Here is a 13,592-nt window from a genome sequence, read left to right as displayed (position 1 = left end):
TGCATTTTCTTCCCTTCTGTACAGGTTTGTGTGTGGCACAGACTCCATGAAGCCATGGACCCAGGTTGTCATTGGTGTGGACTGTGTTTAGATGGAATGGACTGAGTCATTGACTGGCATCAGTTATATCCAGCTAGTTGGAGACCATTTGCAGCCATTCATAGATTTCATGTTCCCAAATGACATGGAATTTTTATGGATGACAATGTGCCATGTCATCAGGCCACTGCAATTTGTATGAAGAACATTTTGGACAATTTGAGCAAATGATTTGACCACCCAGATCACTAGATGAGGATCCCATTGAACATTAATGGAACATAATTGAGAGGTCAGTTCATGCACAAAATCCCAATTAATGATAGCTATAGAAACACGGCTCAATATTTCTACAGGGGACTTCCAACGACTTGTTGAGTCCATGCCATGCTGAGTTGCTACACTGCCCCAGGCAAAAGGAGGTCCAATGCAATATTGAGAGGTACCCCATGAGTTTTGTTCCCACAGTGTAATCTCCATTTACTGACCATTTCTAGCTCTGCAGGTGCTCTGACACCAATATTGTAACAAGTGTTGTTGTAAGGTGTGGGTGAGTGGCTCTCTGCAGTAGGTGGGTGGAGAAACGGGTGACACAGCCATTCAGTTAATAGAACTCTTAATTGACAACCTCAGTTACTCAAAGTTCAGCATGTCTAAAACACACAGACTGTGGATGACAGGACATGGTCCTTGACCTGAGCGAACTGGAACCCTCTTGAGGGGGAGGGGGGGGCACTGCCTTCTCATAGGCACATTTAGTGTCAGTCATGAGGTTTTGCATGCCTTTGTAATACCAAGGGCTATGCAGGTGGTAACATAGCCACTGGCAGGCTCACCAGAGCTGGACAGGCCCCAGTAGAGAGGTCTGACGAGTGTCCCACAGCTTAGGAAAGGCAAGGCTGTGTTTTTCCCAGGGACTTATACCAGCAGTGGCCGGGTATGGGTATGGCAACCCCAGGTTTCCTGAGCTGGAGCTGGCCAGTGCCGCCAGACCTCTTCTACTGTAAACTCTGGGAATACCTCAGGTACCATCATTAGGTATGACAGTGTCTCAGAGAATGAGGGCCTCAGTGCCACCGCCTGGACCAAGAGGAAGGTACGCACCTCAATAAAAAGCCTGTCAGCCTCGAGCTGTCCTACTTGCTGATGAGGTGAATGGCTGTTGACATAAAACAGTGTCGAATGGACAAACTCGGGCACCCTCACTGCCGCAACCCCCTCCCCCCCCCCCCCCCTCCCCTCCATGCCCCACCTCTCCCCAGTTGCATAAGGTTTTTCTGGCATTCAGGGCTTTGTCTCGTTGACATTTGTTTCCCTAGCAGCTCGTGGGATCCCTATGGGGCAATGTAAATTAACATCAGCTCCTAATGGGGCAGTTGTAGCATCAGGTAATACATACGCCTGTTCAACAAAGAGAGGTCAGTTGGTCAGTCCATCTGCTGTCTCAGGATTGTAGGATCAAGGCACTAGTGTGCAATAAAACTTTCATCATAATCAAGAGAGCTCAGGAAACCTTTGAGAAGGTCACCCCTTTCCATATTTACAATGCATTGTAGGATATTACTGGGTCTTTAAAAAGTGTTAAAGAGCTACATAATCGAACACTTCTAGTTGATATTGCCACATCAAACGAAGTATCTAAACTTCTGGAATGCAAGGCCTTAGGTGAATATCGTGTTGTGTCTGACTTGCGTAATACTCTTAATTTCTATATAGCCACATGCTCAAGCAAAGTGAGATGGACCCTGAGTAGTTATATGAAGAATTTAAAAATATGTACGTCACGGAAAAAACTACAACATTTATTCTAATGTTGAACACTCCAGAATTACCTGAACACATTCTTGCAGGTTATAGCCATCTTAAAATTTGACCATTGCTCCCAACCAAATGTTATGCTTCAGATGTCACAGATTTGGTTATACCACAGTGGCAAGTAACAGGAGAGCTACGTGTGGAAATTATGGGGGGCTCAGCTAAGTGTATAAAGTGCTCCAGGGATCACTCTGTATGGCCAGGAAGTATGGGGTTTATAATGAGGAAAGAAAGATTCAGGAGTTGAAAATTATGAGATATGTACCCTATAGTGAAGCTAAAAAAGCTTTCAAAGCTATGCAACCTCCAGTCTTTGCCATTTCTTTTGCACAGGACCTCAAGAAGTCACCCAACAAGTGACACTGGAGATGAGGAAGCTCTGCTTTTTCTTGTCTAATGAAAAGGTCTACAATTTTTCATCCTCCATGTGGCAATTGTGATCAGCTCTTTCTATGGCCAGAGACACTGCTCCAGGACATAATCAGATTCATCATACCATACTCCATCATCTTTGTCCTGAAGCTGAAGGCAGACTCCTATCTTGTTTCAGTCAGACCTTGTTTGATGAGTAGTCCCCCACAACTTGGAAGGAGGCAGTATTAATTCCATTATGGAAACCAGGCAAGAATCATACAAATCCTTACAGGTATTGTAGTTTAGCCCTTATCAGTTGCGCGAGTAAGACTCTAGACCACATTGTCAGCTGCCACCACGTCTGGCTTCTCAAATGCTCATGCCATCTGTGCTGTTACCAGAGTAGTTTTCAGCTGTTCCGTTCTGCCCATGACAACTTAATCCTGCTGAAGATTGCAGTACTGGATTCCTTTTTACACATAAACCATTTGGTTGGTGTGTTTTCTGGCCTTGAGAAAGCATACAACAGCATTTGGAAGTACAACATTCTACATCAACTTCCCGAATGGGGACTGCATGCACATCTGCTGCTTCTTGTCCAACCCTTCCATGAGAACTAATGCTTTCGATACTGCATTGGTGATGCCTTGTCTGATTGCTGTGTTCAGGAGAACATGATTCCACAAGAGAGTGTGCGCAGTGTCATATTGTTGAAGTCACTGTCAGTGACATCTCCTACACAGTCATGAGTCCTGTTAAATGCTCTTTCACTATTTGTTTGTGGATGACTTCACAATCTTCAACTCTTCATTTATTGTTACGATGACAACAAGGCAACTGCAGCTGACCATCTTGAGGCTGGGAGCTTGGGCCAATGGAACTGGTTTTAAGTTCTCTCCAGAGGAAACTACATCTGTCAGTTTTACTTGTATCTGTACTTGTTGAAGTTTTAACCAACCAGAGCCCACAATGGGAGACAATATTTTACGTTTTAAGGATGTTGTGCACTTTAGTTGTACTATTTGCCTAAAAATTAACCTGGCTTCTGCTGTTGAAAGACCTTTGAACAGAGGGCTTCAAATCATTAAATATTTTCAAATGTCTCAATGCAAAGGCATGGATAGCCATCACATCTCGCCTCTGGCAGTTTTATAGGGCATTTGTTGGATCACAGTTTAACACTTCTACTCAATTATTATCTACTCATTGTTAAGGTAATCCTCAAAACTTTGAAGACAGATGAACTGACTTATCAAAAGTGCATCTCATCTGATGTTGTCTAGAGTCATACGTAGAAGGTTAAAATGAAATTTTTCTGCACATAACTGAAATATTCGTAGATTGCCTGGATTTTCATGAAGTGTATGGTTTACAGTGAAAGTGATCGGTTCCAGTTTTTAGACATGTATTCTTCCATTCGTATCAGCTGATCAAATCCATCGTGACACATTGCCAAGAGACTGAGTTGTACAGTATGTCCTCACAAAACAACTGACTGGTTCACAAATCAAGAAACATACTTTTTCACAACTTTAAATCTTAGTGAAATAATATTCAAGTAACTAACACAGGTTACACTTCGAGATATCAGCTCAAATTGCCCGTCCAAGCAGCCTTGCTGCTTCTCTATTTATATATTCTAAATAATGGATGGTCACTTGGATCATTATTGCTTAATAATGAGAACATATTTTTAGTCGTATTTACAATTAAAAGTTCCAAAGCTAAGATGTTCTGATTACACAGACTAATATGTATAAAATTACAGAATTGAATAATATGTTAAATTTATAATGTAAAAATGTTTTTAAATGTGAAAATTCCATCTAAATATGAGTACAATAATGAACTTCACAAAATTAATTAATACGCTCTAATTACACGATGACGCACATTCGTAAAAATAATTGAAGCGAAGAGGGTAAAACGAAACAGGTTTTGATTGACAGAATTTGTAACAAACACCTAGAATTTTATAATCAAGCATGTATCTGGTTACAACAATAAGAGTTTAATTAATAAAATCATTAAGATGGAATGTTCTTTACAGCTTTCATCCTAAATTTACATTTTTACAATATATGCCTACATTTACAAGCAACGGAATAACTTCTTGAATGAGTAAACTACATTCGAAAAATTTCAATTATTTGAATAATTACAGTTGGTGGTATTTTATTCCTACCATTTTCACTAATTCAAGTCTTTTCCCATTACTACAATGAATGCCACAGTTTGTTAAAATACATCGTCGTTTGTTTTATTTTGTAATAGTGTCTGCTAATTAGTCTCCAATTTAGTATCATTTTTATGAAATTCACGAATCACCACAATACCAATCATTTTAAAATGAGGTGTTGTACTACATGATGTCAGGGAATCGAAGTTTTCATTAAGTCTTTGTATATTAGGTATATTACAACAGTTAGATTATGCAGTGTGGCTCATGGATGAACCAATATTTCCTACCTCTGGATGTTAGATGCTGACTACCATGACGGATATCAAGTGAAGCATGTCAAACCAGCCTAGTTCAGTCTTTATGTGCAGAGGCAGGTGCACCAACACTCTGGATTTGGCAGTGCCTCCTCCTGGCTCCACAGGCCATGAAAATCTGAGCATTTTTTCAGTATTTGGCGTTTAGTGGAGCAATCCTCCCCAATTTTGAGTGGCTGTTCAGGAATCAGCCCCATGTGACTGAGCCATCTGTGATACCTGCTACTGACTACCTCAAGAATCTGGATATGTGAGGTCTCTGAATACACAGCTATGGGTGGTACAAATTGCCATTTTGGCATCTTCAGAGACAAACTTGGCACAGTACAGGAATGGCTTGATCACCATTTGGTGAGATACATTGCCAGATCTGTGAGACATTCCTGGCTGCTGGTATCCAGGAGGATCAATGTCAGAACCACCACCTCTGCTGACATTGTTGTGATAGGAGGAGTGATGGCTGGTGGTGTGGTTCCAACCCTTGTGACACGAGAGCTGATTGTGCAGTTCAGTGACCAGTGCCTGCTGTTTGGCAGTGGTCTCATTAATGTTCTGGGCCCTGTCTTCTATTCCAAGTTCTCTTATAACTTTGTCCCATTGTATTATGTACTGAATGGTATAATTAACTACTTTCATGTATGTATTTTACATGGCACGCCTGTATGATCTCCTATTGTTTTCTTACTTGTAGATATTGACTGACACCTACTGGCGACCACTTGAAGAATTTGAACATAATGACATTAAAGAAGACCATGTTGTAAGTATATGTGTATGCACAGACTTAATGTGTTATTGATTATGCTAAATTAAGTTATTAATGAAAGACTGCTCCATTTGATGATGTATTCCTTATTTAGGTCTTTGACTTTTTTCAGACTTCATATCCGAACCATTTTCAAGTGGATCTGAAATGCGTGCACTCTCTTTGTGGCAGTACTGCAAGATACAAGTCGCTCAAAGTTTCTCCATTGGTGTGTATTCTCTCTGGTGTTCTCTGATGTAATTTCATTGATTTACCTCTAGAACAATGCAACAAGTTGACAGGAAAACTTTGAGTGACTTAAATGTTGCAGTACTGCCACACAGAGAGTGCTTGCATTTCAGATGCACTGATATCCTGCACATGTAGGGAGAAAAACTGGTTGAAGGCCTAAATGAAGAATCCATCAGCTGCTGGAATTATTTTTCATTAATCGAATCTACAACAAATGTCCTTTACCTTATGTCTATGGCAAAAGAAGAAGAAGAAGAAGAAGAAGAAGAAGAAGAAGAAGAAGAAGAAGAATTGTGACCACAGACGTAAAGTAAAGGAAATGTATTGCATATATGTGTCACTGTTTTATTCGCGACAGTGTCGCAGCTTGTGGAATTGAATCTTAAAGTTGCGAAACAACAGAAATTTCTAAACATGGAAAACTGGTAAATTAATGAAATACATGTTATCTTTTAAAGGAATGGCAAACTCCTGATGGTTTTGATGTGTGTGACCCACTACGTGTTCAGAAAGAGGTAAGTAAAGTCTTATTTAAATTATTCCCTTCTGTGTAATGTCAATATAATTCTCATTATTAATAACGTAAACAGTTAACACTAGTCATAATTGGCTGTTTGTATATGCTTTACAGAAATAGCCTGCAGTGGTTGCTTTTGCCTGTTAATGTATAAATTGTCTTGGTTCACATCTCTGAAGGCCCTCTTTAGTTGATGAAAGGACTAACAGAACATGATGTTTGAATAGCTGGATGAGTATGTTGCTGTACTCCATTTTGTAATGCCTCGTGATCCGACAACAACCTTTTCACTTTGTGCAGGAGCAACACCTTGAATGATTGACTGATTTGGCCTCGTAACTGTAACCAGTATGGCCTTTCTCTGGTGGTACTGTGCTGAAAGCAAGGTGAAACAATGGCCATTATTTTTCCAAACTGTGTACAGTTCTTCTATAGTGTTAACCCTCAAGCGAACACATCTATGTATAAAGTGCGCCAACCACAAATGACATTGTCTTGTAACATTCCATTATTGTTTTATGGTTTTAAGCCACTACATATTCCTTCATTATTTCTTCAGCTAACATAGTGATAAGTTGTATTGTCATATTTCCAAATGTGCAGCAGTATTACAAAAAAAGAAGCAGCGAGCTAGATGACAAAAAATTTACGATCCATGCAAGAAAATGCCCCAGATTCTGACCTAACAGCACAATCCCACTCAGATAATTAATAATCAAACAAGTGTTTGGCAGGGGTCTGATGCAACTCCACTGTTTAACACTCTGAGTGAGTAATTTCTATGGTGTAACACTTGTGTGCAGCAACACAATAGTACAATGGAAGTTTATTTTATTTTTGTGTAATTAAACAGATTTAGTTTATGTAAGTTTATTTTATCATTGTTTAGTTAAGCTAAGATTAAGCTGTGCATATGCTCATACACTATGTGATCAAAAGTATCCGAACACCCCCCAAAACATACATTTTTCAAATTAGGTGCATTGTGCTGCCACCTACTGCCTGGTTCTCTATATCAATGACCTCAGTAGTCATTAGACATCATGAGAGAGCAGAATGGGGCACTCTGCAGAACTCATGGACTTCGAACGTGGTCAGGTGATTGGGTGTCACTTGCGTCACACATCCGTATGTGAGATTTCCACACTCCTAAATATACCTAGATCGCCTGTTTCCGATGTGGTAGTGAAGTGGAAATGTGAAGGGACATACGCAGTACAAAAGCGTACAGGCCGACCTTGTCTGTTGACTGACAGAGACCACCGACAGCTGAAGAGGGTCGTAATGTGTTATAGGCAGATATCTATCCAGACCATCACAAAGAAATTCCAAACTGCATCAGGATCCACTGCAGGTACTATGACATTTAGGTGGGAGATGACAAAACTTGTATTTCATGGCCGGGCTGCTGCTCATAAGCCACACATCATACCAGTAAATGACAAACAACGCCTTGCTTGGTGTAAGGAGAATAAACATTGGATGAGTGAACAGTAGAAAAACATTGTGTCGAATGATAAATCACAGTACACAGTGTGGCGACCTGAAGGCAGTGTGTGGGTATGGCAAATGCCCAATGAACATCATCTGCCAGTGTGTGTAGTGCCAACAGTAAAATTAGAGGGCGCTGGTATTATGTTGTGGTCGTGTTTTTCATGGAGGGGGTTTGCGCCTCTTGTTGTTTTGCATGGCACTATCACATCACAGGCCTACATTGATGTTTTAAACACCTTCGTGCTTCCCACTGTTGAAGAGCAATTCAGGGATGGCAATTGCATCTTTCAACACGATTGAGCACATGTTCATAATGTACAGCCTGTGGCGGAGTGCTTGCATGACAATAAAATCCCTGTAATGGTCTGACCTGCGCAGAGTTCTGACCTGAATCATGTAGAACACTTTTGGGATATTTTGGAACGCCGACTTTGTGCCAGGCCTCACTGACTGATATTGATACCTCTCCTCAGTGCAGCAGTCTGTGAAGAATGGGTTGCCATTCCCCAAGTAACCTTCCAGCACCTGATTGAACGTATGCCTGCGAGAGTGGAGGCTGTCATCAAGACTAAGGGTGGACCAACACCATATTGAACTCCAGCATTGCCAATGGAGGGCACCACAAACTTGTAAGTCATTTTCAGCCAGATGTCTGGATACTTTTGATCACATAGTGTACATGTTTTCCTTGGTAACATAAAAACAGTTATCCTTTTCATGTGTACAAAGTATGTTGCATGCCAGTTGATGTTATGAAAATCGGTGCACCTACTTGAGGGTTAAACGATGATGTCATCCTCTTGGGTAATATAGTCCAGAGATGTGGGAACCGTGCAGAGGTGTAATGTTACTAGTGAAAAGCAAATATGGTATCCTGTGGGATGGAATGTGGAGTGTTAACCCTTAACTGGGTAGATAGGTTATACAAATTAAAAAGGGAAATGGATAGGGTGACTATAAATATATTGGGTTTCATAAAATTTGGTGGCAGGAGGAACATGACTCCTGGTCGGATGCATACAGATTCATAAATAAAAAATAAAATATGGGTAATGCAGGATTAGAGCTAATAATGAATAAGAAAATAGGAATGAGTAAGCTTCTGATAGTAAGAAAAAGAAGAGAAGGAAAATTGTTAGAGAGTGTGGACTGCAGTAAAGGAATGAAAGAGGATCTTGCTTGGTAGCATTTATGCACAGAACATAATTTAATAATTGCTAACACTTGGTTTAAGCATCATGTAAGAAGGTTTTATATATGGAAGAGACCTGAATACTGGGAAGTTTTGGACTGATTATATAACTGTAAGACAGAGATTCCAGGACTAGATTTTAAACTGTAAGGCATGTCTAGTGCCATATGTGGTCTATGAAATTACAGAGGTGGGACTTGGGTAATGCAGTATCTGTGGCTGTCAGGTTGGGTGCACTTTAAAACACACATGACACCATTCATGCTGCCGCATTTGCCACAGCCACCAACACGGCATGAGGGCAGTGCCACAAATGCTTATGCTGCTGCCAATGATACGCAAGTATCTCCCTTCTAGAGCTCCAGTGGCAGGTTAACTGAAGTTCAAACATCGATGCACAGAACCTATTTTGTGTGTTTGCCATTTCATAACATTTACAGACTTTCATAGCGATTAGATTTCGTCATCTATGGACATTAACAGATTGTAAATCTTTGTATCTGTACATATGTCAACATTCAAATCTACTGTTAGCAACAGACACTGCAACTACAGCAAACAAAAATATGTATTTCTTTTATTTTTTGATGTTAGATGTAAAATAAATTAATGTCTGAATTCTAAGTCCACTAACAGCATCTGATCCTTGTTCCTGTATCCACTAAAGAACTATAAAGCAAGTGAAGAGAGTTACAACAGGTAAATTGAAAGCACTAGAAATTATTGAATGTTTCATGGGAGAATTCGACAAAGTTTGGCTGAAACAGAAGAAGACAGTGCAATAGAAGATAAATGGGTATCTTCAAGAGATGAAGTAATGAAGGGTGCTGAGAATCAAATCAAAAAGGAAAGGGTCCATTATAAATCCTTGGATAAGAAGGAGACACTGAATTTATTTGTTGAAATGAGAAAATATAAAAATGCAGCACATGAAGTAGAGATCTCTAAAACATGAGCTTGCCCAAAGTGCAAAGAGGCTAAACAGAACTTGCTAGAAGATAAATGCAAGTCAGTAGAAGCATGCAAAACTAGAGAAAAGTTAGGTAACTGGCAATAGGAAAATTAGTGAGACCTTTGAAGGAAAGGGCAGCAACTATGTGATGATGTTGATGATGATGAGCTCAGGTGGGAAGTCATTGTTAAGTAAAGAAAGGAGAGGTGTAAGGTGGATGGAATATATAGAGGGCTGTAAAAAGAAATTTGCAGGCAATATTATAGAAAAAAAGAAGTAGATGACAATAAGATGAGAGAAGAAGTTGATAAAGCACTGAAAGATCTAAGCCCAAACAAAGTGCTGAGAGTAGATGATGTTCTCTCAGAATTATTGAGAGCCTTGCTAGAGCCAGCTATAACGAAAGTATTCCACATGGCGTGCAAGATACATGAGACTTGCAAAACACCCTCACACTTCAGGAAGTATATAATAATTTGAATTCCAGAGAAGGCATATACTGACAGATATATTACTAAAACAATGAGTTTAATAACTTGCAGTGGCAGAATATTGACATGAATTATTTAGAGAAGAATGGAGAAACTTGTAGAGGCAAGCTCGGGAAAGATCAGTTTGGAATTCTGGAGAACTGTTGGAATACAGAAATCAGTGCTGACCCTACTTTAGCAAAGGATCTTGCCTGGAACATGAGTAAATTCTAATCACATGTAAAAAACTTTTCACCTGTAACTGGTCTATTTCTTGAGGTACTTATCGGAAAAGACCTAAATTGGGCTTCACACTCCCATCTCATGGTATTTAGTTCCTTGATGGCAAGAACCCACAAAGCTGAAAGCCTGTAGTCATCGTCTGTTGAAAATACGTTTGTTCTTAGAGATCTCAACTGCTTTGTAGTCTTTCCATTTATAAATAACTAGACATTTATCTACAGCTACACCATGTATGTGTTTGACACATATATTGAACACACCTCCTACTCATCATCTCTTCTTCCCACCTCAATCTTTCTGTCTCCTCCTCCCCGCTATGTCTCTTCATGTCCTTCTTCCGATCTCTTTGTCAATTTCCTCCACACCCTCTCTCTGACCATAACTTCCTTCTCCTTCCCTCTGACCATATTCTCCTCTCCTCTCTCTTTCTCTCTTTGCCGCCCCCTCTTTATTTTCCACTTATCCACTATGGCTTCCACCTGCCTCATGTGCCTCCCATCACTCTGTCCATCCCCTCCTCCATCCTACTTAACCTGTCTGCAGCCTTGTGTATTGACACATGTAGCCTCTGCAGCACCATTCAATAAAGCAGACTGTTACTACTACTGCAACACACTTGTCATGCAGAACAGCCTTTGTGTGGGGGCTGAAAGTCATTTCTTGCCCCCGATATGCTGTCTGACAAAACAGGCTTATTTGCCAGGATGATACTGTTCCCATACAAGATGCCCATTGTACAGGGTGGCCTATACATCAAGGGCTTGCTAGGAGGCTATTAACCCCACAGTGATGATACTCCTGGGGGTTGCTGCTCCTGTACTAAATTCCATTGAAATCAATCCAGGAGTTGGGGAAGAGATCCTGTGCATACATGCAAGTCATATACTCTGCTTTATATAACTAGCTTTTTTCTCACAGCTTCTTCCATGTATACGTTCCACACAATACTGCCCACATCTCCCTTCTCTGCTTCCGCCTCTTCCTCTGTCACTTGTTCCACCCCATCCTTCTACCTCTATCTATCTCCTCCCCCCCTCTCTCTCTGTCTCTCTCTCTGTCTCTCTCTCTGTTCATCTGCTCCTCCTCCTCCTCTGCCCCCCTCATCCCCCTCTCTCTTACCATCCTGTCCTCCTCCCCCTCTCTGTGTACACTGCCTCCTCCCCCTCTCTGTCCATACCCTCCTCACCCCTCATACTATCTCCTCCTCTGTCTCACTCTGAGCATCACCTCCCACTCTCTCTGTACATATCCCCCTCTCTCTTTGAGTGCCCACCAGACTCCTCTCTCTGTTTATCTCCAGCCCCTCTCCATGGTATCCATCTTCTCCTCCCCACACTCTGTTTTTATCCTCCTCTCTCACTGTATTCTTCTCCTCATCCCCCTGTCTCTGTCCCTACACTTCCTCCCTCTTCTCTTGACTCTCTATTCGCCTGTCAGTCCCTCCATCCAGGCTGATGCTATTGCAACATAACATGCCTGTCATACAGGGTACCCTATATGTTGGGGGCTGGTTAATTGCTTATTGCCCCTGACATATAGGCTGCCATGCAGATCACGTCAATAAGGCAGGCCCGTACAACTTCAACACAGCATGTCTGTTGTGTGGGGCTGCATACATATTGGGGGCTATAACACAGTTTCTTTCCCCTGGAATGTAGGCTGTCCTACAAAACAGATTGATCAGGCAGCTGATAGACTTCCTAAACAACATGTCACTCATGAAGAGACAGCCTACACACCAGGGACTGGAGAAACACGTTTCATGTTTATGTCTGATCTGTGCTCCTGTTGGAGCTAAGAGGTTGTAAACCCCACAGCACTGATACTAGTGAAGTTTGCTGTTCTGGTGTCACATTTGGTTGAATTTATCCAGGAATATCGGAAGAGATTTTGGGCGCGTGTGCGCACACACACACACACACACACACACACACACACACACACACACACACACACACTTGCACTTTCTCTCTCTGCTTTATGAGAATGTAATAACAACTAGCCTTTCCCCAGCAGCTTTGCATGCATACATGTATATTACATATAATGCACACATCACTTCCTCCGCCACACTCTTGGTTGATTTTCTCCTGTCCCCTATCTGCTAACTCCTCGTAACTTTACTTACTGCCCATCGGTTCCCCCTCCTATGCTCATTTTGTTGTCCGCCGTCCACCTCTTCTCTTCTCCTTCTCCTTCTCCTTCTCCTTCTCCTTCTCCTTCTCCTTCTCCTTCTCCTTCTCCTTCTCCTTCTCCTTCTCCTCTCGTCGTCCATTTACTCCTCACTCCGCCCCCCCCCCCCCTCCAGTTCGTTCCCCTCTCTTCCCAGCCTATATGGTAGGGGCTGGGAAACTCTTGTGTCCTTCTGATGTGTAGACTGCATTGCAAAGCAAGTTAGTAAGGGGAGCCGATACTATTCCCACACCATCTGCCAGTCATGAAAAGCAGCCAATATTCCTGGGGCTGGAAAAAAACACTTTTTGCTTTGCTCCTATTGGATCTAGGAGGCTATAAACCACACAGAGCTGATACTCATAAGGCCTGCTGTTTCTTTGACATACTTCATTGAAGTTGATCTAGGGATTTGGGAGGAGATCCTAGACATGCACACCTCTGCCGACTTTACCCGTGTGTGTGTTCGCCAAGTGCCAGCCTGCTGTCCCTTTCTGTCCATCTCTTGTTTGTACGGTGTATATGCATAGGCCACCTTCAGAGCTTACTTATTCCAACATGTATTTGGTCAGAAAATCATTTTACCTGTGCTCTCTGCATTGCAACCACTGGACTGTAGACTGCAGTGCAGACAGTAGGAATTAATGAAAGATTTAATTGCCACAGAGATAGCATATGTGGAGGTACAACATCAGTAATGCAGGCATTAAAATGCAGTACAAGTAATTGTAAGGGTTCATTTACTTACAGTAAGATTTCCTTGTGTACAGTATTTTTCATTATCCCTCTTGGTGCAAAGATGAATACATTGCACAGTGAGCTCACTCTACATCATGTGGCATATAGTGTAC

The 13,592-nt window shown here is 41.5% G+C and overlaps 1 protein-coding gene across 1 annotated transcript in view; it reads left to right on the top strand.

Annotated features, from left to right (window-relative positions):
* The window catches only part of LOC126291488 (uncharacterized), a 45,009-nt gene that overhangs the window by 13,882 nt on the left and 17,535 nt on the right, over positions 1 to 13,592 (top strand). The window contains exons 3-4 of the mRNA XM_049984996.1: positions 5,396 to 5,464; positions 6,160 to 6,216. Coding sequence (XP_049840953.1) covers positions 5,396 to 5,464; positions 6,160 to 6,216 — 126 coding nt within the window. The remainder of the gene's footprint in view (positions 1 to 5,395; positions 5,465 to 6,159; positions 6,217 to 13,592) is intronic.

Source organism: Schistocerca gregaria, chromosome 9 (genome assembly GCF_023897955.1).
Source record: "Schistocerca gregaria isolate iqSchGreg1 chromosome 9, iqSchGreg1.2, whole genome shotgun sequence".
Lineage (NCBI taxonomy): Eukaryota > Metazoa > Arthropoda > Insecta > Orthoptera > Acrididae > Schistocerca > Schistocerca gregaria.
The sequence above is the reverse complement of the archived record's forward strand: the minus strand, read 5'-3'. Positions and strand labels throughout refer to the sequence as shown.